The following is a 26,932-nucleotide window of genomic DNA, read 5'->3' on the forward strand; positions in this document are numbered from 1 at the left end:
AAGTTGGCTCTGCCATTGAATAATATCATAGTTGATCCGATTGTATTTTGAATTCTACATTCTCTCACACACACTCAATCTTTGACTCTATTACCTAAAAGAGAGAATATAAAGCAAACCATTCTTTTAAAAGTGATTGTTTTTAAAAATATTGTTCAAGTCTCTTTCGCCTCTTCTTTGGGGGCAGTACGGTGGCTCAGTGGTTAGCACTAATGCCTCGCAGCGCCAGGGGCATAGGTTCAATTCCAGCCGAGTGACTGTCTGTGTGGAGGAGTTTGCATGTTCTCCTGTGTCTGCGGGTTCCTCCCACAGTCCAAAACCGTGCAGGTCAGGTGACTTGGTCATGCTAAAGTGCCTATTGTGTTAGGTGCATTAGCCAAAAGGGAAATGTGTCTGGGTGGGTTACTCTTCAGAGGGTTTGTGTTGACTTGTTGGGTCGAAGGGCCTATTTCCACACTGTAGGGAATGAACCTAAATCAATTAGGTGATCTGATCTAACGTAACTGGTGCAATATTTCCTCCACGTTGGGTGCCTGCGCGGCTACTTGAAGGATCAGCACATGCCGTTCCCAGCACTGACTTCTGGTTGGAACATAACTTGGAATGACTTAATTACACAAAAAACGTAAAAGTAAAGCTGCACTCTGTCCCTACAGTGTCCATTGTACTTATTTCAGTAAAATGAGACATAAGGACAATTGTATGTACCTCATCTCAAAATGTGTATTATCTAATTCCAAAGACAAGTCAAGAGTAATTAGTTTCATGCAAAAGTTGCATATCCAGCTTAAAATTTCCTAATTTGCATCTTACAGCTCAAACTCTTACAAAGCTGTTAAACAAAATTATACACAAATTAAATTAAGGGACACTCAAACACTTTAGCAGATGCAAAAGTAATGACATTGCTTAGCAACTTCATTAGATTTTTGATGATGCAACCACTAATGTGTACAAAGTTAAAAATCACACAACAACAGGTTATAGTCCAACAGGTTTACTTGGAAGCACACACTTTCAAAGCGCTGGTACTTCATTAGGTGGTTGTGGAGTATATTGCACAAGGAGGGAGTAGCGCTTCCAAATAAACCTGTTGGACAATAACGTGGTGTTGTGTGATTTTTTTTAACTTTGCACATTCCAATTAACACCAGCACCTCCAAATCATGAACACTGATTTGAGGCAAGTCAGATGTTCCAGTTTCGCATTCTCTTCAAAAAGTGAGTTAAAATGATATGCACCTTTATCGAGGAAGAAATTAGTTATTTTGAAACGCAGCTTAGCAATGCATTTAATAAAATTGATGTATACACCTGATCACAACAAAGTTTGCCAAGTACATTGATTATGCAATCAATCACACAAATAGATAACAGAGCATGGGCCAAAAGTTAATACCACATCAGATGTGGAGCAACAGCAAAACAATTTTGATATTTGTAAAAAGTTATTAGTTAAATGCATTCAAGATATTTTTAAAAACATCTATGCAGGGCAATTTTACTGCAGGATTAAAAAGTACTTTTTGCTCATATTCCCCAACATCAATAGGAAATGAATACCATCTTCTGAATAATCCACATATCCCCTTCATGGCTAAAGCAATATTTTTCTGACATTTTTTGAAATCAAAACCTAACATTGGTACACAGAAGTAAAAACATAAATTATATTCTCTTAACAGCCAGTAAGAAAATAGTATGTGCAGACAACTTGCGCCTGCAGTCAGAGGTGGTGGGGAGGGCCTTAATGAATGCTTCAGTACTGGTTAGTGGGAGGGACCTTATCATTTGTGAGAACAGCGTGACACAGGCTGATATGCTTGAACAGGTTGATGTTAAGGAGGATGTGCTCGAAATTTTGATGAGGATAGACAAGTCACCTGGGCCTCATGGAATTTATCCAAGGTTACCAAGGAGAGGGAGGGAAGAGTTTGCTACTTCTTTGGGTCCTCATTGTCCACTGGAGTAACAGCAGATGACGGGAGGGTGCCAAATGTTATTCCCTTGCTCAAAATGGGAATAAGGATAACCTTGGAAATTACAGACCAGTCAGTCTTATGTTGGTGGTGGGCAAATTGTTGGAGAGGATTCAGAGAGACAGGATTAATTAATATTTGGAAGAGCATAGTTTGATTAGAGACAGTAAGCATGGCTTTGTAAGGAGCAATTCATGCCTCACAAGCCTCACTGAATTATTTGAGGATGTGACAAAATACAGTGATGATGGATGTGGTGTATATGGATTTGAGCAAGACATCTGATAAGCTTCCCCATGGTAGACTCAGTCAGAAAGTCAGGATGCATGGGATACAGGGAAATTTGATTGTCTGGATACAGAATTGGCTGGCCTGTAGAAGACAGCAGGTGGAAAGTATTTAGCCTGGAGCTCAGTGACCAGTGGTGCTCCGCAGGGATCTGTTATGGGACTTCTGCTCTTTGTGATTTTTACAAATGAGTTGGATGAAGATGTGGAAGGATGGGTTAATAAGTTTGCCGATGACACAAAGGTTGGTGAAGTTGTGGGTAGTGTGGAGGGCTGTTGTAGGTTGCAACGGGACATTGACAGGATGCAGAGCTGGGCTGAGAAGTGGCAAATGGAGTTCAACCTGGGAAAGTGTGAAGCGATTCATTTTGCAAGTTCAAATTTGAATGCAGATTAAAGAATTAAAGGCAGTGTGGAGAAACAGAGGGATCTTGGGGTCCACCTCCATAGATCCTTCAAATTTGCCACCCAAGTTGATAGGGTTGTTAAGATGACAGAGTGTTGGCTTTCATTAGCAGGGGGATGTGTTTGAGAGCCATGAGGTTATGCTGCAGTTCTACAAAGCCCTGGTTAGATCACACTTGGAATATAGTCTTCAGTTCTGGTCACCTCATTATAGGAAGGATGTGGAAGCCTTAGAGAGGATGCAGAGGAGATTTACCAGAATGCTGCCTGGACTGGAGGGCATGTCTTAGGAAGAAAGGTTGAAGGAGCTAGGGTTTTTCTCACTGGAGAAAAGAAGGAGAGGTGAATTGATAAAGTTGCATAAGATGATGAGGGGCATAAAAAGAGTGGCTAGCCAGAGATTTTTTTCCCCCAGGGTGGAAATGGCTTTCACGAGGGGGCATAATTTTAAAGTGATTAGACGAAGGTTCAGGGAAGATATCAGAGGTAGGTTCTTTGCACAGAGTGGAGTGGGTACGTGGAATGCACTATTAGTAGCGGTAGTAGAGTCAGATACATTAGGGGCATTTAAACAACTCTTGGATAGACACATGGATGATAGTAAAATATAGGGTATGTAGATTACTTTGATCTTAGAGAGGCATAAAAGGTTGGCACAACATTGAGGGCCTAAGAGCATATACTGTGCTATATTGTTCTATGTTCTAACAACTGCAAATGTGTTGCTGGTCAAAGCACAGCAGGTTAGGCAGCATCTCAGGAATAGAGAATTCGACGTTTCGAGCATAAGCCCTTCATCAGGAATATTATTCCTGATGAAGGGCTTATGCTCGAAACGTCGAATTCTCTATTCCTGAGATGCTGCCTAACCTGCTGTGCTTTGACCAGCAACACATTTGCAGCTGTGATCTCCAGCATCTGCAGACCTCATTTTTTACTCTATGTTCTAACAAGGAATGCTTCATATACCTGTTTCCTTGGCCTGGAAATTGTGCTTGGCACAATAAAGACAAAATGCTGTTATATCAATTGAAGAAATGATATCCTAGCTAAAACACAAAGAACATCTTCAGGTACAGACAGCACCAATAATAGGACTAAAATTTCAAGCAAATATTGTTACACAAAGGCGAAAAATTCACAAAGGCCATAGAACTTTCCTAATAATGCTGCATTACTGTATGCTTCAGAAACCAGATGAAACAGCAAATGAATGTAACATTCAGCTTTAGTCACTGACCTCATTTCACACCTATCTAAGTCAGCCAGTATCTCATGTCATAACCTTGCAAGAAACACTCACCCACACTACAAGGTCTTTGTCAAAGATTAGCATTGTTAGAGTGTCATAATGAAGTGTTATTAGCTTAAAAGAGAATTACATTTGATTACTATAATTATCAAACTCAGAACAGAATTTGGAGAGATACAACACATTTTTCAATGAACAATTCAAGCTTTTAAGATTACTATGGGTTTATCTCCAGGGTTGAAACACCACCATAAGTGGCACAAAGGCAGTCCCAACAGTAACATCCTCTCCCAAGCCAACTGCCCAGCACCAAGCCACTAATCACTCAAAATCAGCTCTGCTGGTGAGACATTTCGATCGTATGCCTGACACCAGACTTGTTGTCTCATTTCAGCCCTCAGTCAAAGCAAAACACTCAGAGACACAGTACAGTTTTACCTCCTTCATCTTTATTCCGGGCCCTGGAGGGAGAGAGAACGATCACACATGTGCACAGAGACATGGGTTCTCTGTCTTCTCTGGAAGACTAGTTTCTCAATGAATTATATTGATTATACGGAGCATCCAGATAAGGCAACATACATATTGATTGGATGACCGTTAAAATCAGTGAGTGTCGATAGCAAAGAATAAGCCATCTGGTGTTATACAATGAATATTCTTAACCTTAACTGGTTTCATATAATGAATATTTTTCACCTTGTTAAACTGACCTTACATATCGAATGCTTCTAATATTGTTAAATAGTTCTACATAATGAATGCTTTTCCACCTTATTAACTAGTTACCCTTGCCTCCAGCTCCCTATTGTTAACTGCAAGTTCTTATCTGATCTGAATCATGCTCAGCTGAACCTCATTTCACAATACTCAAAAAACTTAACTCTTTCTTACCTGCTTATACCTTATACACATTCTCAGGCTCAAAGCAATTATACTACTTGGTATTTAGTTGCAAAAACATAACCTGAGAAAAACAACAGATACTTTAAGGATGTTGTTAAAGCATTGCTAAAGAGGTCAAACAAACCCACTAATTGATGGACAACACTAATTTGTGACCAAAGTGAAGGCGGCCAATTCAGGAAACCACCACAGACAGAAATTTTATTGGAAAGTGCAAAGGTGTCAGAGGAAGCACACAAACTTGCAAAAAAACCCTATGTAATCCTTCAAACAGCATCTTCTCAACACTTGGCAAGGTCTGCTAACTGGGCATTAGAATTACCAGCCATGTAAAACCCCACTGAATGGAAATAACATTAATCATGTTCAATGTGAGTAGCTGCTTATAAAGTGAAAATTGTCAGTATCTATAGCACACATAATTGTGCACAACTGATAACTTAATAAAAAGAATATTCATTTGGTCAACATAAAGTTAGCTGTTTTCACAAAGGGAACAGATGACAAAATATTTTCTATGTTGATGAGTTCTAAAGTTATTGACTGACACTCTTCCCTTCTGTCCAAATTGTAGCACAATAAATCTTGCCTTACTCCTAATATATTTGAATCTAAGGCAAGAATTAAAGACCAAGCAATGGGCAGAACATGCTGAACCACCCAATGGGTCACTCCTCATACTTTACTAGCAGAAGCACATTCATTCATTACTTGCAAAAAACAAAAGGAGTGGCGACATGATGGTTACCACTGCTGCCTCACAGCGCCAGGGACCCATGTTAGATTCCAGCCTGAGGGTATTATCTATGTGGAGTTTGCACATTCTCCCAGTGTCTGCATGTTTTTCCTCCGAGTGCTCCAGTTTCCTTCCACATATCAAAGATGTGCAAGTCAGGTGAACTGGCCATGCTAAATTGCAGTGTTCAAGGATGTGTAGGTTAGGTGCATTAGGCAGGAGAAATGTAGAGTAAAAGGGCAGGGAAATGAGTCTGGGTGGGACACTGTTAGGAGGATTGGTGTGGACTTGTTGGGCCAAATGGCCTGTTTCCACACTGTAGGGATTCTATGATTTCTTATCTGGGACCCCCATTTGAATGAAACACACGTATCCCCTTTGGTACTGCCAGGAGGCTCCCTGCATTCAGCTTGTGTCCTCCCATCCAGCAAATTTCCAACAGCACAATAATATGACCCTTAATAAGGTATTTGCAAGTTTAAATTTGCTTCCCATTCCCTGATGACAGGAAGCCTGAGGTCAGTACAGATGTCACCGAAATTCCGATGCAAGAATTGGTTGGGAAAGTAATCCAGCGCAGCTGTCTTTCCCATTTTATAGACCTCAACCTCAATCCATCCTTATACAGGGTGGCAAAATTCATACCCAAACCCTATCACAACTGCAACCATCAATTGATTTCAATAATCTGTCTGGCTGGTACTAGTATTTTTTAAGTAGTGAAAGAAATATATTCATCTGGTTATAAATTTGTTTGCTGAGCTGGTAGATTTGTTTTCAGAAGTTTTGTCACCATGCTAGGTAACATCATCAGTGAGCCTCCAGTGAAGCATTGGTGTTCTAGCCCACTTGTTATTTGTGTCTCAGTTTTTAGATTAAATTAGATTCCCTACAGTGTGGAAACAGGCCCTTCAGCCCAACAAGTCCACACCAACCATCCGAAGAGCAACTCACTCAGACCCATTCCCCCTACATTTACCCCTGACTAAACCATCTAACAAGATGGGCAATTTAGCATGGCCAATTCACCTGACCTACACATCTTTGGACTATAGGAAGAAACCACAGCACCCGGAGGAAACCCACGCAGACACGGGGAGAATATGCAAAATCCACACAGACAGTTACCCGAGGCGGGAATTGAACCTGGGTCCCTGGAACTGAGGCAGCAGTGCTAACTACTGAGCCACCGTGCCGCCGAAGGTTTGTTGTGGTAAGTGATATCATATCCGGTTCTGCTTCTGAGAGGTTGGTAAATAGGGTCCAAATCTATATGTTTGTTAATGGAGTTCCAATTTGAATGCCTCTAGGAATTCCCATGTGGGTCTTTGTTTCGGCTTCCAAGGATAGACGTATTGTCCCAGTCAAACTGGTGTCCCTCTTCATCTGTATGTATGAAAATTAGAAGAAACTAAAGCAAGTGTTACTTTGGAACAAGTAAATAGGTTTGTAAATTTAAGACAAATTTAAGTGAATGTAGAGGAAGTGGTGGAGGCTAGTACAATTGCAACATTTAAAAGGCATTTGGATGGGTATATGAATAGGAAGGGTTTGGAGGGACATGAGCCAGATGCCGACAGGTGGGACTAGATTGGGTTGGGATATCTGGTCGGCATGGACGGGTTGGACCACAGGGTCTGTTTCCATGCTGTACATCTCTATGACTCTATGAGAATATGGTTGATCTAATACAAAAGAAGTTGAGGAGGACAGGTAGCCAGAAGTAATTTTGACAAGATGAAAGATGTGTTACAAAGAAATTTGAGCTTGCTTTTTTCCTTGTTTATGGAAGATGCTACGATCCAAACACTTGCCTGTTTGCATCAAAAACAATAATGAGATATCTATGGAAGAAAACAGACGCCTTTGAAAAGGAGATACAAAGACTATGTTAAACATTCCATGCACAAACCATAAATAAATGAAGAGAATTTTGAAATCGCAAGTATTTTTAAGAAAAGACAAACTGGAAAAAATATTTACTATTTCACCCATTTGATCCGAGCTGAAAAGCTACTGAGCTCTCTTCTGGAGCACAAAGTGGAGGGAAGCAGAAAACAGGGGTTAACTCAGACATTGTTCGATAATAGACATCAAACACTGATTACAAACAAGTTACAGGTGATGAGAGAAAATGGCACAAGACAGATCTCCAGGCAAAAGCAGTTATGGGAGTAAGAAGTCTTACTTCTGTACTTCAAAGCGTACTTTATTTTCAAACAACAGATCATTTCTAGTCTTTGATGGGTTCCATTCATCAACTATTAACATTACAAACCTTACCAACTGCTCCAACATTAAAGAGAACAAACCTACCACCAAACAGCTCAGTTTTCTCTTGTGATCCAAAGCTCTTTTCCCCTCAACAAATCTTAACTCTTCATAAAATCTTAAACACTGCTTTTATATGCTATGCCAGCCCTATCCTAAATCTAGGAAGGCTGAAAACTCAGTTCTGGGCAGATGAATGAATTAACAGTCTGAAGAATTAGCCTTCTTTGAGCTCTCATGCATACTCTACCAATATTACTGCTTTGTCAGTCAATATGTTCAATTTTTGTCCCTTGTTCCATTTTAGCTCCATATGCTAACCTCATCATCTTTAGTTTAATTCACTGAACTTCTTTCTCCCCTCACCAAAGAAGAAACAGGAACATGATGGTAAAGAGAGAAATCAAGCCTTGAATCAATTCATGAATTATGATTATTTAAATCTTAATTATAAAATATATGTTTTAGTAGAGATAAATTAACAGATTTCATTCTACGTTTTTATTAAAATGTTTAGACAATTTAAAACTTAAAAATTTGCTTATCACTTTACAACGAAAATATATTTTATCCTGTCAAGTGACTTAGGACTTTTTGTTTTACAAAGTTAAGGGTAGCAACAAGACAATGATATGTATAATTGCATGTATAACCTCAAACAGAGGAAAAGCTGAAGTGTAGAAACTATACATGCATTTTTGCACAATATTGTGGCAAATAGGTAAGTCAAGTTGTGTGTTATCTTTTATATCCACGAACAGGATAACGACAACAATGTGAACTGATCACAATCCATAGTTAATGACATTGAGTATGCTGCTACACCATGGTATCTACTCAGTCTATCAAAATTATAGCCACACATTGATGGCAAACATCACATTTGTTATTCCCACCAAAAGACACTAGTGATCTAAGTGAAACCCTCAAATGCTTTGCTCAAAGCCATCACAAACCAAAAATCACATCTTTGCCAACCTAGAGAACTAAACAAAAATTACATTTCATATACAATCATATTTGTAGGAAGCTTACTCAGGAATACTGATACAAATGAATATACAAAAATAATTATCAGAAAATTCACTCACTGAAAAATAATTAATTACTGTTGTGAGTACTGAACTGTCAACTCTGGACCAGAGGTCATGAGTTTGACTTCATTTCAAGATTTGGATACATAATGTATAGTGATACACACTGCATAATCAAAAACTTATAATTGCTCTTGGCATGTTCCAAGTCACTGCACAGAAGTGCACTTGCGCAAATCAGGAGGAACATTAAAGGGTGTTCATCATTTTTTTTAAGAACCCATTAGGTGTGGCTTTCTACAACATTTTTAACAGCTCATTGGAGCATTCTCACGCTGACTCCAATTGGCCAGTCTCCAACTCCCAGTCCCATAAAATTCATCTCATCCAAAGCTCTGATGTCTATATCCTACTTTGCACCAGACCCTACTCACTGATCATACCCTACACTTGCTAACCAACACTGCTTCCAGGCCTAGTATAATTTTTAAATTCTCATCCTGGTGTTCTCACTCCTTTTCTCTCCCTGACCATCTCCATCCCAAAAATTTAAGGCCTCCAATTCTGACAGTGTGCACATCATCTATTTCCTTTGCTCCACCTATAAAGTCGTGCCTTCAACATAGAACACAGAACAAAGAACATTACAGCGCAGAAAAGGCCCTTCGACCCTCGATGTTGCGCCGACCTGTGAAACCAATCTGAAGATCATCTAACCTACACTATTCCATTCTCGTCCATATGTTTATCCAATGACCACTAAATGCCTTTAAAGTTGGCAAGTCTACTACTGTTGCAGGCAGTGCGTACCATGCCCCTACTCTGACATCTGTCCTATATCTATCACTCAATTTAAAGCTATGCCCCCGTGTGGTAGCTATTGCCATTCGTGGAAAAAAGGCTCTCACTATCCACCCTATCTGACCCTCTAATTATCTTATACGTCTCAATTAAGTCACCTCTCAACCTCCTCCTCTCTAATGAAAACAGCCACAAGTCTCTCAGCCTTACCTCATCAGACCTTCTCTCCATACCAGGCAACATCCTGGTAAATCCCCTCTGAACCCTTTCCAAAGCTTCCAGATCCTTCCTATGATGCATAAAGTTTTGGAACCACAATACTCCAAGTGCCTAGCTCCTAGCTCTGGGATTTCTTCCTTAAATCTAGCTAAACCTCTAACTCACAAAATGTTGTGAACCATAGCTCCAAGTGAGTTTTTGATCCGTCTGCTCTAATATCCATTCACGTATGTAGGTGTCAGATTTTATCTGAAAGATTCCAAAAGAGCATTTGGTTATATAAACCCAGATCATAATTGACTTCTTTAGCCTTAGGAAGTATTTTGACCAAAACATAAGAACAATATAAAGCAAACTCACTTTTGAAATAAAATTTTTGTGCAGGAAATGAATAGCAATTTTAACAATATGTACTTGAATATAAAAATCAGCAAATCTATGGAAACTGTTTTTATTCTTCAAAGGATCAAATAGAAGAGGACACAGATTTAACGCAATTGGCAAAAATTACGCAAGAAAAAACTTTTGCAGGCAGAGTCAGTCCTTCAAACCTGCTCTGCTATTCAGTAAGATCACAACTAATTTGATTTTAACCTCAATTTGACATCCATACATAACCCAGAAAATCAAGAACCTGTCTTAAAAATATTTAAAGATTCTGCATTCACTGCCTTTTGAGGAAGGGAATTCTAAAGACACTTCCCCACTCAGAAAATCTTTTCCCCCTCTTTGTCTTAAATGTGTACCCTTTATTTTTAAATATGACCTCGAGCTATAGATTCTCTCACAACATGAAACCTCTTTTCCAAAGCCACCTTGTCAAGTCACTTCAGGATCTGTGTTTGAATTAAGTCATCTTTGACTCTTGTAAATTCCAGAGGATACAGGCCTAGCTTGTCCAGCCTCTCCTCATAAGGCAATTTGCTGAGTCCAGGTATTTGTCTGGTATACCTTCTCTGATCTGTTTCCAATGTGGTCATACTTGCTATTCAACAAAGATTCAGAAAACTAATGCATGGCTAGCAAACACTGACAGCAGCTAGCAAGCAATTAACTCTCATCAAGGTTTCTATATGACAAACAGTTCTTTGGATAAGGCACTAAAAACTAAAGACCCTTTGTTAAATTAAAACAGCTAAACAACAGGAAACCATGAGAATGAGAAGACAGAGTAGCATGATTATTTTTAAAATCAAAGCAAAATACTCAACCCCAAAAACATAGTCCTTAAAAGAGACCCTGAAATATATTTAACTTTCATTGTTAATGTCTGTAAGGAGCTGCACAATTTGGAAACTTAATTCCCATAAACTGTCATTTCTATCACGGTCATCTTTTAAGTCTACAAACTCAAAAAGAAAAAAACCTTGTTACTGGTCTGCAATTTGAAGAATAATTGGTGTTCAGAACCACAAAGCAGCTAAACTGTTACTTTACCCAAATTGCAATCTAAGCGAAGAAGAAAATTTCCCCAAGAGTCCTGGTCTTTCCTTTTGACCACTGACATTCAGACCACCATCCTGAAAATCTGGCAAATTATTAAGCTGGGGAAGTGGTGGAAAAGGGATAATTTTAAAAATTAGGAAAGAGCTTACAAGTATAACCAAAAGAAATTCAAAGACAAATTCAAGCAGCATACATTTTTTTTTAAAAAAGTCTTAGAAAACACAGTTTTCTCCACTGGCTTCTATTACTGAAGTACCTTGCCCCTCAAAAGTGTTTGTCTCTTAAAATTTCAAAAAACTAATAGAATTAGCTTACATGGAAAACCTACCCTAGGTCAACAGAGCACCACAACACGGAATTAAAACTAACAAAATCTCACCAACTACAGAACAAGGGAAATTACTTCACAAGCATCTATAAAGGTACTTTGCAGAGAAAAAGAAGCGCTATATTAGGAACAAAGAAGTACAGTAAATAAACAGCATGCTCTGCTCAGACAATTCCTAGACTTTTCTTTAATCAACTATCATCTTTTGTACCAAAGGTGTAGGCCCATGATGAGATATATTTTCACAAACACACTGCCTCACCAACCATTCTTCATTCAATTGGGTACAGTGATAATGAAAGCTTTTACCAGAGGATTTCACATGTAAGTTGAAGCTAAACTGTGTCCCCTCATTTTTATTCAATATTCATATCTCCACTTTGAGCAGAAGTCAATTAATTGCAACCAGAAGCAGAAACCTTTCCTAATTTTCCCCATTCTTAATCCCAATTAAGCTCTGTAAATTTGGCATAGACATAAATACAAAATCTTTAGTAAATATATGACTCAATTTGACACTCTGGACAATTACCAAATGACTATTAGAGGAGTCAATGGCTTGAAATTTAAAAGCATCATGATCAACAACTTGCATTTATGTCGTGCCTTTCACACAGAAAAATACCAAAAATGGTCAGATTAAAAACAGAAAAAAATGACAAAGCCAAAAAGACTGAGATACCAATGGAAAACACAAAAAGCTTGGTCAAAGATGACAATTTTGGGGTGAATTTTCAAAGGGAGGGAGCAAACAGAAAGACAGGGATTTAAGGTAGGAGGAGGTTAAATGCTTCCAATAGAGAATGAAGGGGTTTGGGGATAGGAGACACAGAAAGCACAAATGGCCAGAGTCAGAGGAAGCATGCACTGGGGTTTTATAGAGCCAGAGATGGTTAGAAATAGACAACTGCCAGGCCATAAAAGTAATTTAAGGACACAAATACAAATTTTAAATTGTTCAGAAATATTAAGGCACTGGGAGAAGTACAACAGAATATGGGCAGAGTTTGAAACAGCTAGATGTTAGAGATGAGAAGGTGGCCAGGAAAGAATTAGAATAGCTAAATCTGTAAACAAAGAACATGGATTTCATTCCAGTTACAGGTAGCATGAAATAAGGGAGGCAATGGCCTAATGGCATTATCACTAAATTATTAATCCAGAAACTCAGCTAATGTTCTGGGAACCTGGGTTCAAATCCCACCATGGTAGATGGTGGAACTTGAATTCAATAACAAGTCTGGAATTAAGAATCTACTGATGACCACGAAATCCCATCTGGCTCATTAATGTCATTCAGGGACGGAAATCGGCTGTCCTCACCTGATCTGGCTTACATGTGACTCCACACCCACAGCAATGTGGTTGACTTTTAACTGCCCTGTAAAGTGGCCAGGGTAGCCACTCAGTTCAAGGGCAGCCAGGGACAGGAAATAAATGCTGGCCAGCTAGTGACACCCAGGGCCCACGAGTGATTATAAAAAGGTAGAAATATTAGATATGGAAATGGGTCATTTTTTTTAATGTTGGCATAGATATGATGTCAGAATTTTAGCTCGAAGTCAAATAGGACATCAAGGCAGAGCCTGGTTCACTAAGCTGACAGTTGGAACTGAAAGCAAGAGAATGAGTAGTAGGCTGAAAATGACAGTTGATACATTCTCAGTGTTAGCATGAGAAAAATGCAGATTATCTAAGACTGAATGCTGGCAAGCTGCTTGACAATAAGTTTAAGGGTGATCCACATACATAACAGTCTTAGAAGTATGAAAGACACCCTTCGATCCAACTTGTCCACGTGGAACAGACACTCCAATCTGACCTAGTCCCATTTGTCAGCATTTGGCCCATATCCCTCTAAATCCTTCCTTTTAATATACTCATCTATATGCCTTTACATGTTGTAATTGTACCTACATCTACCTCTGGCAGCTCATTCCATACAGGCACCACCCTCTGCGTTAAGCAGTTACCCCTCAGATCCTTTTAAATCTTTCCCCTCCCATCTTAATCCTGTGCCCTTTAGTTTAAGGCCCCCCCCCCACCCTTCCAACCCTAGAAAAAAGACCTGGCTATTCACAGTATCCATGTCCTTCATGATTTTATAAACCCCTACAAGGTCAGATGTTCCAAGGGAAAAAAAGCCCCAATCTATTCAACCAATCCTACAACTCAAACCCTGCAGCCCTGGCAACATCCTTGAAAATCTTTTCTGAACCCTCTAGAGTTTAACAACCTCTCTTTTCTGTAGAAGCATGACCAGAATTTTATGCAGTATGCTAAAAGTGTCCTCACCAACATCCTGTACAGCGGCAACATGACATCCTAACTCCTATACCCAATGTTCTGACCAATGAAGGCAAGTATCCCAAACCCCTTCATCAGCACCCGGTCTACCTGCGACTCCACTTTCAAGGAATTATCCACCTGCACCCCGAGGTGTCTATTCGGCAGCACTACCCAGGGCCCTACTATTAAACATATATGTCCTACCATGGTTTGCCATTGCAAATTGTAACAGCTCACATTTATCTAACAAACTCCATCTGCCATTCCTCAGCCCATTGGCCCATCTGATCAATGTCCCTTCATACTGAGGTAATTTTCTTCGCTGCCCACTACCACCTCTTTTGGCATCATCTGTAAACTTACTAATCATACTTCCTATATTAGCATCTAGATCATTTATATACTTGACAAAAAGCAGTGAACACAGCAGTGATCCTTGTACATCATATGTTACAGGCCTCTAGTCCAAAAAGCAAACATCTACCACCATCTTCTATCTCATACCTTCAGTCAAACTTGCTTCCAATTGACTAGCTACCCCTGGATCCCATGTGATCTAACCTTATCAACCAATCTACCAAGCAGAAGCTTCATAATTCTTTGTCACCTCTTCAAAATACTCAATCAGGTTAGTGACACACAAAGCCATCATGATAATTCCTGATCAGTCCTGGCCTTTCCAAACTATGTAACTCCTGTCCCTCAGAATCCCCTCCAACAAGTTATCCACCACTGACATAAGGCTCTCCAGTCTAGTGTTCCCTGGCTTTTCTTAACAGATTTAAATAGTGGCACCATATTAACCAACCTCCAGTCTTCCTGCACCTTATCCACAGCTGTCAATGATACAAATATCTCAGCAAGAGGACCAGCAATCTCTTCCTTGAAATCCCACAAAATTTTGGGGAACTCCTGATCAGTTCCCAGGGGTTTATCTACCTTTACTTGTTTTAAGACCTCCTCTTCTGTGACAAACTCTTTTCAAGATATCACTATTTATTTCCCCTATGCTAGCTTCCAAGTTCATCAGTGAGATGATGTAGCTTTGGTTTATATCAAACTCATCAGGGCTTTTGATTTTGAAGCACAAAAAAAATGAAGGTAGGTTAATCTCGAACGTGAGAACCACAATGAATTACAGGAGCAAAGAACTGTACACACAACATTAAATGAAGTAGTGGTATTTTGGTCATAAACATGCATTTAAACTATAAGCTTATAAGCTAGCAGAAAAACACACTGGTAGGAGTCCAAGAAGGAAATGCCATGGCTATGAAAATTTTATACTCCCATATATTCCCTTAATAGTTGAGAGATTGTGCATCTCAGCAGTTGTTTGTGCCAATTTCTGCCAATGCAAAACATTGAGAAAAACAAGCTACCTCAAACAATCCTTAGGTAGTAATGAACGAGATAAAACTCCTAGCTAGACTACCCAAAGCTACTGACTGTCCATCAGTCTCTCTGGAAAAATGCCATGGATGATTACTGAAAACACTGCTCTCGCCCACAATGCACAACCAATTCTGCAAAGTAGCAGATTGCTAACAATGACCAGGAAATTCTAATGCAGCAAATGTACTTTAAGAACAAACGACTAGAATAATAAAGCAAGAGATGAAAGATGATTTATAGAAGTGCACAACTTGCCATGTATGATGTGGAAGTACCAGTGTTGGACTGGGATGGACATAGTCAGAAGTTATACAACACCAGGTTACTTCACCTGATGAAGGGGCTATGCTTCAAAAGCTTGCGATTTCAAATAAACCTGTTGGACTGTAACCTGGTGTCGGGTGACTTGCAACTTGCTATGTATTTTTTTTAAAAAAACATTAAATTGGAAGCATATACAGATGATAGATAAGCCCCAATTACTTGCTAACAAAATAAAAATAAAATACAGTAAATGCTGAAAATCCGAAATAAACACTAAGTGCTGGAAATACTTAGCAGGTCTGACAGCATTTGTACTCAAAGAAATAAAGTTTCAAGACCAGGATGATCTCCTTCAAACCGGGAGTAAAAATACAACTGTTGATGCTGTTGTGCAAAAGGGAGGGTGAACAAAAGGAGGTGGAGGAGCAAGAGATTAAATTACTAAGATGCCATGTCATGTAACAAAGAGGCAAAAGGTAATGGTAATAAATATAGCAAAGACATCAAGTACCTGTCCAGGTGGTCAGTGGTAGAACAATAAACAGCTCTATACTAAAGCATAAAGAATGAAAATGATTCAAAACAGTAACTGAAGGAAAGAAAATATCAAAATGGATAGATGCTCCTGAAATTCTTGAACTCAATGAAAGTTCTAGAAGACTGTAAAGAAGTTAATCAGAAAACGTTGCCACTTATGGAATATTGTGTGCAATTCTGGTCTCCCTCCTATTGGAAGAATGTTGTGAAATCTGAAACTGTTCAGAAAAGATTTACAACGATGTTATCAGGATTGGAGGGTTTGAGCTAAAGGGAGAGGCTGAATAAGGTGGAGCTGTTTTCTCTGGAGCAGAGTGTGAGGGGTGACCTTACAGAGGTGCATAAAATAATGAAGGGCATGGACAGGGTAAATAGACATTTTATTTTACCCTGGGGTGGGGGACTAAAGAACTAGAGGGCATAGGTTTACGGAGAGAGGGGAAACAAAAAAAAAGGGATCTAAGGGGCAACTTTTTCCACAAAGAGGGTGGTGCATATACGGAATGAACTGCCACAGGAAATGGTGGAGGCATTTACAACATTTAAAGGGCATTTGGATGGGTATATGAATAGAAAGGGTTTAAAAGGGATATGGGCAAACTGCTGACAAATGAGACTAATTGGTTTCGGATATTTGGTTGGCATAGACTAGTTGGACCGAAGGGTCTGTTTCCGTGCTGCATATCTCTATTAGTCTACAGTGAAGAAGAACACTGGGATTTGCTATCCTCCATGCACACCATTAGTTAACCTTTTAATCCTACTTAAGCCAAATTTCTTAAGAAAAGATGTTACTTCCATTGAATGGTGTCAAAGTTAATAATGGATATGTTTTACAAAAATACCAACTTACGCCACTAAAGGGAAATAATCAATATTAATCAAGCTCCATAAGGACACATTAAAGAGCTGTTGAAGGTTAAAATATAGAGACATACATGGCATTTAAAGAAATTTAAGAGAATTTTGGATGGGATATCATTGCGCGGGGGGGGGGGGGGGCGGGGTCTGGGAGCAAACCTACATCACTGATAAGTGACTGAAGTAGGATACTTGCAGCAGAATTTTGAGTGAACTGAAGTTTATGCACCATGAAGATGGAAAGGCAGGACAGCACTGCCTTAGTTTAGTCTGGACACTGCACTGAAGGAATGGAAACCAGAGTAAAAATAAATACTCACTGACCAACTGCAGATAAAAAGTTAATACATTAATAATTTTATCTACTAGCATATATGACCTTTCTGATATCTATAGGAAGTTGTCCACCTTACTTAAAAGATAGATTCCAAAACATCATACTTAATTGCCTTGCTAGATTTTTATTTACAATGAATCAGATTTGCCCATATCTGAGGAAAATGAATCAATTGGCATATTCCTGAACTATGTTCACTAAGGTGATTCTACAACAGTTATTTTGAAGTAGCTAATTGTAGGAAAGTAAAGCTGCTACAACTGGCCTCTCTGTGCTGTCAGATGGGCAAAAGAAAAGTAATATACAATAAGCATCAGGATCCCAATCAAAATCTCCGAGCAGGAAATTACTTATGTACATTAGGTCGCATAATGAAATTGGGATGAACAGACTTCAAGTGCAACTGTCACTTGGTTGAGAGCAAAAGTACTGCCTTCACCACCCTCAGAACAAGAGGTGCAAATGGAAATAAAAATTACAAGTGAAATATTATCACAGTAAATGAAATTTGAAAAATGTATACATTTCTCAGATACTGAAATTTTCTTGTACCTCATTTCATGTTATTTTCCTTGGCTGGATTTGAAACAGACTCCTTCTGTTTCATCACATTAAGTGTGAACAAGAACTGACAAGGATTTGGATATGATTTGAAGAGAATTACTTGGAAAACATTTACAATTGGATATGTACAGAACTTTAGAATTAATTCACATACACAGCACTTTGATTTACAAAACCCTAGATACCTAAAAACTGTAGTAGAAGATTCATCTGGGATTTGTATGAAATGCTTCCCATTTGCAGCATGCAGCGGGCTTTGTAGTTCAGATTGAAGCACCATTGACATTAATTGAATGCAGAAATTAGACATTCCCCAGAAGAGAAATAGCATTTCCACTAATCTTTTCCAATCTAGGATACAATAGCCAAAGATTGACAAAAATGCAGCAAAATCTACTGTCTGCAAGCAAACAGAAGAACAATGGACCAGGAGTAGCAGTAGTTTAGATCAGAGTGGTGCTGGAAAAGCACAGCAGGTCAGGCAGTATCAGAGAAGCAGGAAAATCAACGTTTCGGGCAAACACCCTTCATCAGGAGCAGTAGCCCATGCAGGCCATTGAACCTGCTCTACCAATCAATAAGATCGTAAATGAAGAGCTACATCAGCATCACTTTCCATACTATTCTCTTAGTCACCCAGACATCTATCAATTTCAATCCTCATCACGCTCACTGACCATACTTTCACAGCCCTGTATGGTAGAGTACAAACTTTAACAACCCTCAGAGTAAAGAAGTTTCTCATCATCTCAATGCAAAACCCGCTATCTCCTTATCTTGAGACCATCAGCCCTAGTTCTAGAGGGGGAACACCTTATCAGCACTGATCCTATCAAGCTTAAGAATTTTACATGCATCACAGAATTCATCTCTTGCTTTTCTGAACTCTAGGGAGCTTTGTCTAGTCAATCACATAATACAACCTCCTTATCCCAGAAATTAGTCTAATGAACCTTTGTTGTATTCCCTAAGGCAAGTACAACTGAGACAGCTGTGGCAGAACCAACAGCCTTCTGTGACAGAAATCACATGGTAACTGCTCATGATCTTCTTTACAAATTTCCAACTTTGAAATTTTCTCTAAAATTTATCATGACAAGATTGCATTGCTCCTTATGATTGATCATTTCACCACAAAAAACTGGTCTGCTTGATATAATGTGCAACATTCATATTTATGCCTTTTTTAGTACACAAATCAAGTCTTTAGAAGTACAGAAGAGAGAATGAAAATAATAACCACCTTTAGAGCTCTTAGATAATGTAACAGTCCTCAGATATTTCAGTAATTTTCATAAGAAACAATGCTTACAAAATGTAATTACACTTTACATAAATGATGGGTGTAGTTCTATATTCTTTCCAGTTGGACAACTTATTTGAGATGAACATGGTTGGGAAAACTGATTACAGAAGCACACAATGAGTATGGATTGCCTGCAGATCATCAAAAGACAAGCTCCTCAGACGACATTCCAAAACATTTCATTTAAGGAGGAGAGTCTGGCACAATTTTTCACATAAAATCAATCAATCACATTTATTTCTATAATGAAGATTAGATTTATTGATAAGAATTGCCTTTATTAAAAGGCAACAAACTTGTTTGATGCAGTTTCATGCTTGCCTCCCTTGGAGAATCATGTGGTCTAATGTAAGAATTTTGCAGGCAAGCTAAACCTACTTTAAGTCATGTAAAACTCATTCCGTGGTAAACATGTCATGCAGTAGATTTGAACTCAGGTCCCTCCAGCTCACAGGCAGAAGTGCTACCAACTAAGTCACTAGTTTCCAAATACATTACTGAAAGAGAGAAATATACTACAGTCGATTCTGCTATAACGCGGTAGTTTTGTCATCGTGCAATCCCGTGTTATAAGAAAATAGTGTAATAGCAGCACCATTGAAACTAATGGGGCCGGAATCACATTATAACCAATACAGAGGAACCTCAATTATCCGAAGGACATGAGCAGGGAGTATTTTGTTTGGTTAATCAATGCCAGGTAACAGTTAGCCACGTATCAGAACCCTGCGACCTTGTTCGGATGATCTGAAGTTTGGTTAATCAAATGCTGGATAATCGAGGTTCCTCTGTACACGTTTTAAAAGTTCGCACTTTAGATAGTTCCCCTAATTCAAACACGTTATAGCAAATTTGCATTAACAAAATGTGCATGAAAGATGTACAAAGATATATTTTTAAATAATTTATTAATTCACAGCATGAAGGCCTCTTTCAATGCATTTACTGACATTCCTAAATATCCTTAGGAATACAATGGTATCAACTAAGTGGTTTAATTCAGAAGACAGTTAAGTGGCAAATACGTTTTTGGTCTGATGGGACATATAGCTTAGGTTGGTTAAAGTTAAGATATTCCTGTTCCTAAAGGATATCAGCAAACCAGTCAGGTTTTTAATAACAATTCAATCATTTCACAGTCAAGACTTTACCAAGACTTGCTTTTTATTCCAGATTCAGAAGACTGAATTTTGATTATTAGGCCAGGTCAGGTGGCACGGTGGCTCAGTGGTTAGCACTGCTGCCTCATACTGCCATGTATTCTGCTTCAATTCCATCCTTGGATGACTGTGTAGAGTTTGCACATTCTCCCCATGTATGCGTGGGAATCCAGTGGGTGCTCTGTTGCCTCACACAATCCATAAACGTGCAGGTTGGGTGGATTAGCTGTGCCAAATTGCTCACAATATCCACAGATATGCAGGCTAGGTGGATTAGCATTTGGAAACGCAGGGTTAAAAGAAATAGCTTGATGGGTCCACTCATTGAATGGTTTGCTTCCACACTGTAAAGATTCTACGATTCTCTGGATTACAAGTCCAGATGCTCAACCATAATTCAGATGTCAAAAAGCGTGATGCTGGAAAAGCACAACCATCAGGCAGCATCCAAAGTGCAGGACAGTTGATGTTTCAAGCATAAAGTCTTGATCAGGGGTGGGTGGGAGGTGGGGGGGGTGTGGTGGTGGTGGTGGTGGGAAGAAGTCCCCAAAGGTTCTGACAGGTAAATGGCAGCAGGGGCAGCCGCACCCCCTTTCGTTTATCTCTCAGCCCCCTTGAGCCACCTCCACATTCCTGATGAAGTGTTTATGTTTGAAACATTGACTCTCCTGCTCCTCAGTTGCTGCCTGACCGGCTGTGCTTTCTCAGCACCACACTTTTTAACTTGATCTCCAGAGCCTGCAGTCCTCACTTTCTCCTCTATAATTCAGATGTACCCATTTTATCAGGAAAAAATTCTTTACATTGTCTTTAAAGACAGTCACCTTTTCAAAGCTGTTCATTTTCCACTCTTCAGGACACACAAGAACGTCAAATTTTCAATGATTTCCAACTTTTTTTGATTTCTCTACAGCAAAGTATCAATCAGTCAACTTGCCAACCAATCAGCACCCTTTTCTCCCATAGTATTCCTTACTGAGAGTGGCCCGTGGTGTAGCAAGAAGCCTGGGTTTAAGCCCCTTGTGCTCCAGGAGTGTGTAATAACATCTCTTAACAGATTGATTAGAAAATAAAGACAAAAATAGAAATTGCTGGAAAAGCATAGGTCTGGCAGCATCTGTGGAGAGAAATCAGAGTTAACATTTGGGGTCAAGTTACCCTTCTTCAGAACACCTCTGATGAGGAAAGGTCACTCAAGCAGAAACATTAACTCTGATTTTTCTCCACAAATGTTGCCAAACCTGCTGTGCTTTTCCAGTAATTTCTATTTTTGTCTCTGATTTACAGCATCCACAGTTCTTTTGGTTTTGATTAGAAAATATCTCTATTGTTGTGTTCATTTGAAGTATGGCATTCTTGTGTTTGTTCTGATGAATGGAAAATGAAAAACTTTAGCAAAACATCTTTTTCAGCAAATTATTTTTCTGTTACCAATAGCTAGCTTTGTTTGGGCATTACAGCTGTCCATCATAAGCATACCTTGAAGTTACTGGAGTTTACCCAACCAGCAGCAAGGCCATCAACCATTCGATCAAGCATAGATTGGTCCTGTTCCAGATCATGGGATTTCTGGCGATCTGTGATGTATTCTATCAGCTCCTGAGCAATTTGCACCCGACGTCCCATGTCTTTCTGCAGCACTTGTGCTAAGAAATACTCCATGCAAGGCTCCATGTTTGCAGTGCAGCCACAGCAGAAACAAGGGCAGTACGTCTGGAAAACAAACTACTTTATATTTATCCTAGAGGTCGCTGATCTGCTTGCTGAAGGTTACCGAACAGCTCTGGCGAACAGACACGATCTGGGGAACGACAACAATGCACCATGTGTGTTTTCAGGAGCAGCTGGATGAGAAGGGAGAGTCTAAATCTAAGAAGTTAGCAGCAATCCAGGAAAAGTGGGGAGTGCAACAAAGGAGAGCCTCATAATTCAATATTCAGAGAAATCCTAAAAAAAACAAACAAATGACAAGCTTTAAACATCTGACAATGCACATAACAATAAAACTAACAAGTTTTAAAAAAACTGCTTTGTGTTGTTCCAGTAATCGATTGTTTGCCTCCACAAGGCCCATCAGATTACAGGACTGACAGATTTAGCACAGCTTTTTTTTTAAAAAAAGCATTGCAATACGTTTTACCCATGGTGGCGTGATCAGCAGACGCACAGCAAAAGACTCGTACAGCAAATTAGGCGAAACTGCCATTAAACGTGATTTTTTTTTGTGCCGTTACAAGGTTTTAAAGCAGCTGCTTCCACCTCGGATCCCTTTTTTTTGCAGGATAATAGATCATTTCCTGCACATGCGCGGGATTTTCACCCTGACCACCACCTCCTTTTTCCCAGTAAACTTCCTGCCAAATTCACATCCCACCGACGGAAATTAAGACCCTACCCCCCCCCCCCCCCCCAACCCAATCAAACTGAGAACTGTGAGAGGAAAAAGAAACACAATTCTCCCCCTCCCTTCCTCAGGAATGATGCAGGGTAGGCAAAGGAGGAGACACGGCTGTCTGCGATTATATAAAAGCCTGATGTAAAAGCAATGAAACTTCATTGTTCATTCTGTGTTTTTTTTTGTGTGTGATGGGGGGGGGGGAAGAAGAGAAGAAAGAAACGGAAGCAAAGTCATTCAAAATCTGAACAATCAGATGGGAAGTAATTAAAGATAATCTTAAAAAAAACACACACACACACACCCCCAAGGGGGGAGGGGGGATCTAAATGAGGGTCGATCATGGTCAAGAAATGGAAGAGGAGGGGTCTCCCTGCACCATTTTCTGATTTGATGTAGGTGGATGATAATATTGCTAAATGATTATGATGATGACCGGTGCTGGGATTGTAATGTCAACTGAGGGAGTCTCTCCCTCTCTTTCCCAGCAGCACAGGATTGGGAATTTGGCAGCATTCCCCCCCCACCCCCGGATGCATGAACACACACCGATATCCCACCCACCCCCCTACCTCTTGCCTGCCTCCCTTACACACACTGAGGGAAGCCGGCCCTCCCTCCCTCCAGCCAAGCCTCCGCCGACAGGCCTCGATCCCGCCCACTCGCCATCATCCTCCAACTGATCACCCCCCCATCCCGGCCAGCCACAGGGTCAAAACACACACAATTAAAACAAAACACTTTCTCTCCCCTAGCCCTGGGAAGGTTGGGTGAATGGGAGGGGGCGTACTTTTGACAACCGCCCCGCCGACGCCAAAGGAAAATGTCCCTCTCCCGCCGATTTCCAAGTACCTTCTTGCTCTCTACATTTCCACCGACAGCCGAGCCGAGCCGTGCGATGCGGCGAGGCCCGATCAGGCCCTGTCCTTCCGAAACCCACCACCACCACCTCCCCCCGACAACGCCTCCCCTAACCCCCGCCACAGTCACTGACTCCCTCTGAGCGTCGCGTCCCCCCCCCAACTCCTCCTTCCAACCTTTCACGGTACCGGCTGACCGACCCACTCCGCCACTACGTACTCGCCCCCGGCTGGACGTGCGCTCTCCCGCGGCTGTCACGCACGCGCGCCCCCTTCCAGGTTGTGCGTGCGAAGCTCTCCCCGCCCCTTTCATCTCTCAGTCCCTCCCTTCACCCACTTTGGGGCGTGCTCCACCATCAGGGTGGTTGGGAGAGTCCCTTTGCACCTGCAAGAAGCTCCCAACACCCTTCCATTTCCATCTCTTCCCACCCCTCCACCTCCACACAGGTGGTTTAGCACTGCTGCCTCACAGCGCCAGGGGTCTGGCTATCAATTCCATCCTTGGGTGACTGACTGTGTGGAGGGGGCATCTTTTGTCCCCATGTCTACGTGCTCTGGTTTCCCCCACCAAGACAAAAGATACCTAGGTTAAATGGATGAGCCTCGCTAAATTGCCACATGGTGTCCAGGGATTAGCCATGTGTGAAGCTACAGGACGGGGTATGGGGTATGGGTTGGATGCTCTTCAAAGTCGAATTGTACTCAATTGGCCCAATGGCCTAATTCTGCTCTATAGGGATTCTATTTTATTCTATCACTACCATCAACACCCACAAGAGAATACTTCATTTAGATGCACTTCCGGCACATTCGGGCTCACAGAAAGTGCCATTGAAGTACACTCGGTGCAATTGCGATGCCTGCCCCACCCCAAGCATGCAGCCTGAGTGAAGGGTTCTCGCATGTTTTGCAGCCCTCAGTTTTCTCCAGCTAGACCAACTGTCCGGAATTTTCCAGGATGATGTCCCATTTAATAAGACCATTCTTCTGTCTGCTATTGTTTGCTGCTGGTACAGCAGTTGTCAGCTCTAGTTTTATCACTGCTTCTGCTCTGGGTGGCCACCTCCCACAGACTAACCCCCTAGCCACTGTACAAAAAAAGTGTTCCTTATTTATATTCCCAGAGAATTGGTCATCTTGCAATCCCCATTTTGCCTCTCTGGCTTCAGAATGTGCCAGTTTGCAACACTCTGTCATGGATAACTGTTTGGACTTGATGACCAACAAGATCCAAAAGTTTGATTCACCAATTTGATGGTCCATAAGTTGATGTTTGTTCCAATGTGAGTCTCTGAGAATAGCCTGTCAAGCACTAAGTCCCTCATCATGGAGCTGCTCAGGATGAAACACAACAAAGACCAAATAGGTAAAAACAATGACTGCAGATGCTGGAAACCAGAGTCTAGATTAGAGTGGTGCTGGAAAAGCACAGCAGTTTCGCCAACACACACCACCCTGACCTTAAATTTACCTGGACCATCTCTGACACCTCCCCCCCACCCCGCCCCGGACCTCTCCAGCTCCATTAATGACGACCGACATGACACCGACATTTTTTACAAACCCACCGACTCCCACAGCTACCTGGATTACACCTCTTCCCACCCTACCTCCTGCAAAAATGCCAGCCCGTATTCCCAATTCCTCCACCTCCGTCGTATCTGCTCCCAGGAGGACCAGTTCCACCACAGAACACACCAGATGGCCTCCTTCTTGAGAGACCGCAATTTCCCTTCCCACGTGATTAAAGATGCCCTCCAATGCATCTCATCCACATCCCGCACCTCTGCCCTCAGACCCCACCCCTCTAACCGTACTAAGGACAGAACGCCCCTGGTGCTCACCTTCTACCCTACCAACCTTCACATAAACCAAATCATCCACCGACATTTCCACCTCCAAACGGACCCCACCACCAGGGATATTAGATTAGATTAGATTATTTACAGTGTGGAAACAGGCCCTTCGGCCCAACAAGTCCACACCGACCCGCCATAGCACAAACCACCCATACCGCTACATTTACCCCTTACCTAACACTACGGGCAATTTAGCATAGCCAATTCACCTGACCCGCACATCTTTGGACTGTGGGAGGAAACCGGAGCACCCAGAGGAAACCCACACAGACACGGGGGGAATGTGCAAACTTCACACAGTCAGTCACTTGAGTCGGGAATTGAACCCAGGTCTCTGGCACTGTGAGGCAGCAGTGCTAACCACTGTGTCACCGTGCCGCCCAAATATTTTCCTCCCCACCCTCTTCTGCCTTCTGCAAAGACCGTTCCCTCCGTGACTACCTGGTCAGGTCCATGCCCCCCTACGACCCACCCTCCCATCCTGGCACCTTTCCCTGCCACGCAGGAATTGCAAAACCTGCGCCCACACCTCCTCCCTCACCTCCATCCAAGGCCCTAAAGGAGCCTTCCACATCCATCAAAGTTTTACCAGCACAGCCACCAATATCATTTATTGTATCTGTTGCTCCCGATGCAGTCTCCTCTACATTGGGGAGACTGGACACCTCCTAGCAGAGCGCTTTAGGGAACATCTCTGGGACACCCGCACCAATCAACCACACCGCCCTGTGGGCCAACATTTCAACTCCCCCCCCAACTCTGCCGAGGACATGGAGGTCCTGGGCCTCCTTTACTACCATTCCCTCACTAACAGACGCCTGGAGGAAGAACACCTCATCTTCTGCCTTGGAACACTTCAACCCCAGGGCATCAATGTGGACTTCAACAGTTTCCTCATTTCTCCTTCCCCCACCTCACCTCAGTTCCAAACTTCCAGCTCAGCACTGTCCCCATGACTTGTCCTACCTGCCTATCTTCTTTTCCATCTATCCACTCCACCCTCCCCCCCCCGACCTATCACCTTCATCCCCTCGCCCACTCACCTATTGTACTCTATGCTACTTTCTCCCCACCCCCACCCTCCTCTCACTTATCACTCCACCCTTCAGGCTCTGCCTGTATTCCTGATGAGGAGCTTTTGCCCGAAACGTCGATTTAACTGCTCCTCGGATGCTGCCTGAACTGCTGTGCTTTTCCAGCACTAATCTAATCTAGACAACAAAGACCAAAGCCTGCCTTTCCAAGCTTTCTGATGGCTTCTATCCACTGCCATCCGATGAGAAGAGGTTGAAGAGATTATGCAGAAACTTTCTAAAGTTTAGGTGAGTGAGAGCTGATCTCATTGAACCATGAATAAAAATTTGAAGGTAAGTCCATGATAGAGAAGAGACCAAATTTCTTGAAATCATATGTCGCACCCCCAACACAGCATTTTCTCAGG

At 41.3% G+C, this 26,932-nt stretch overlaps 1 protein-coding gene across 1 annotated transcript in view; it reads right to left on the minus strand.

The window, feature by feature from the left end:
- clasp1a (cytoplasmic linker associated protein 1a) overlaps positions 1 to 23,719 on the minus strand; it is a 328,274-nt gene extending 304,555 nt beyond the window's left edge. The window contains exons 1-2 of the mRNA XM_060827050.1: positions 23,625 to 23,719; positions 21,857 to 22,324 (exon numbers count right to left, since the gene is read on the minus strand). Coding sequence (XP_060683033.1) covers positions 21,857 to 22,051 — 195 coding nt within the window. The 5' untranslated portion in view covers positions 22,052 to 22,324; positions 23,625 to 23,719. The remainder of the gene's footprint in view (positions 1 to 21,856; positions 22,325 to 23,624) is intronic.
- Positions 23,720 to 26,932: the final 3,213 nt, after the last annotated feature.

The sequence above is a fragment of the Hemiscyllium ocellatum genome, chromosome 7 (assembly GCF_020745735.1).
Source record: "Hemiscyllium ocellatum isolate sHemOce1 chromosome 7, sHemOce1.pat.X.cur, whole genome shotgun sequence".
NCBI classification, from domain to species: domain Eukaryota; kingdom Metazoa; phylum Chordata; class Chondrichthyes; order Orectolobiformes; family Hemiscylliidae; genus Hemiscyllium; species Hemiscyllium ocellatum.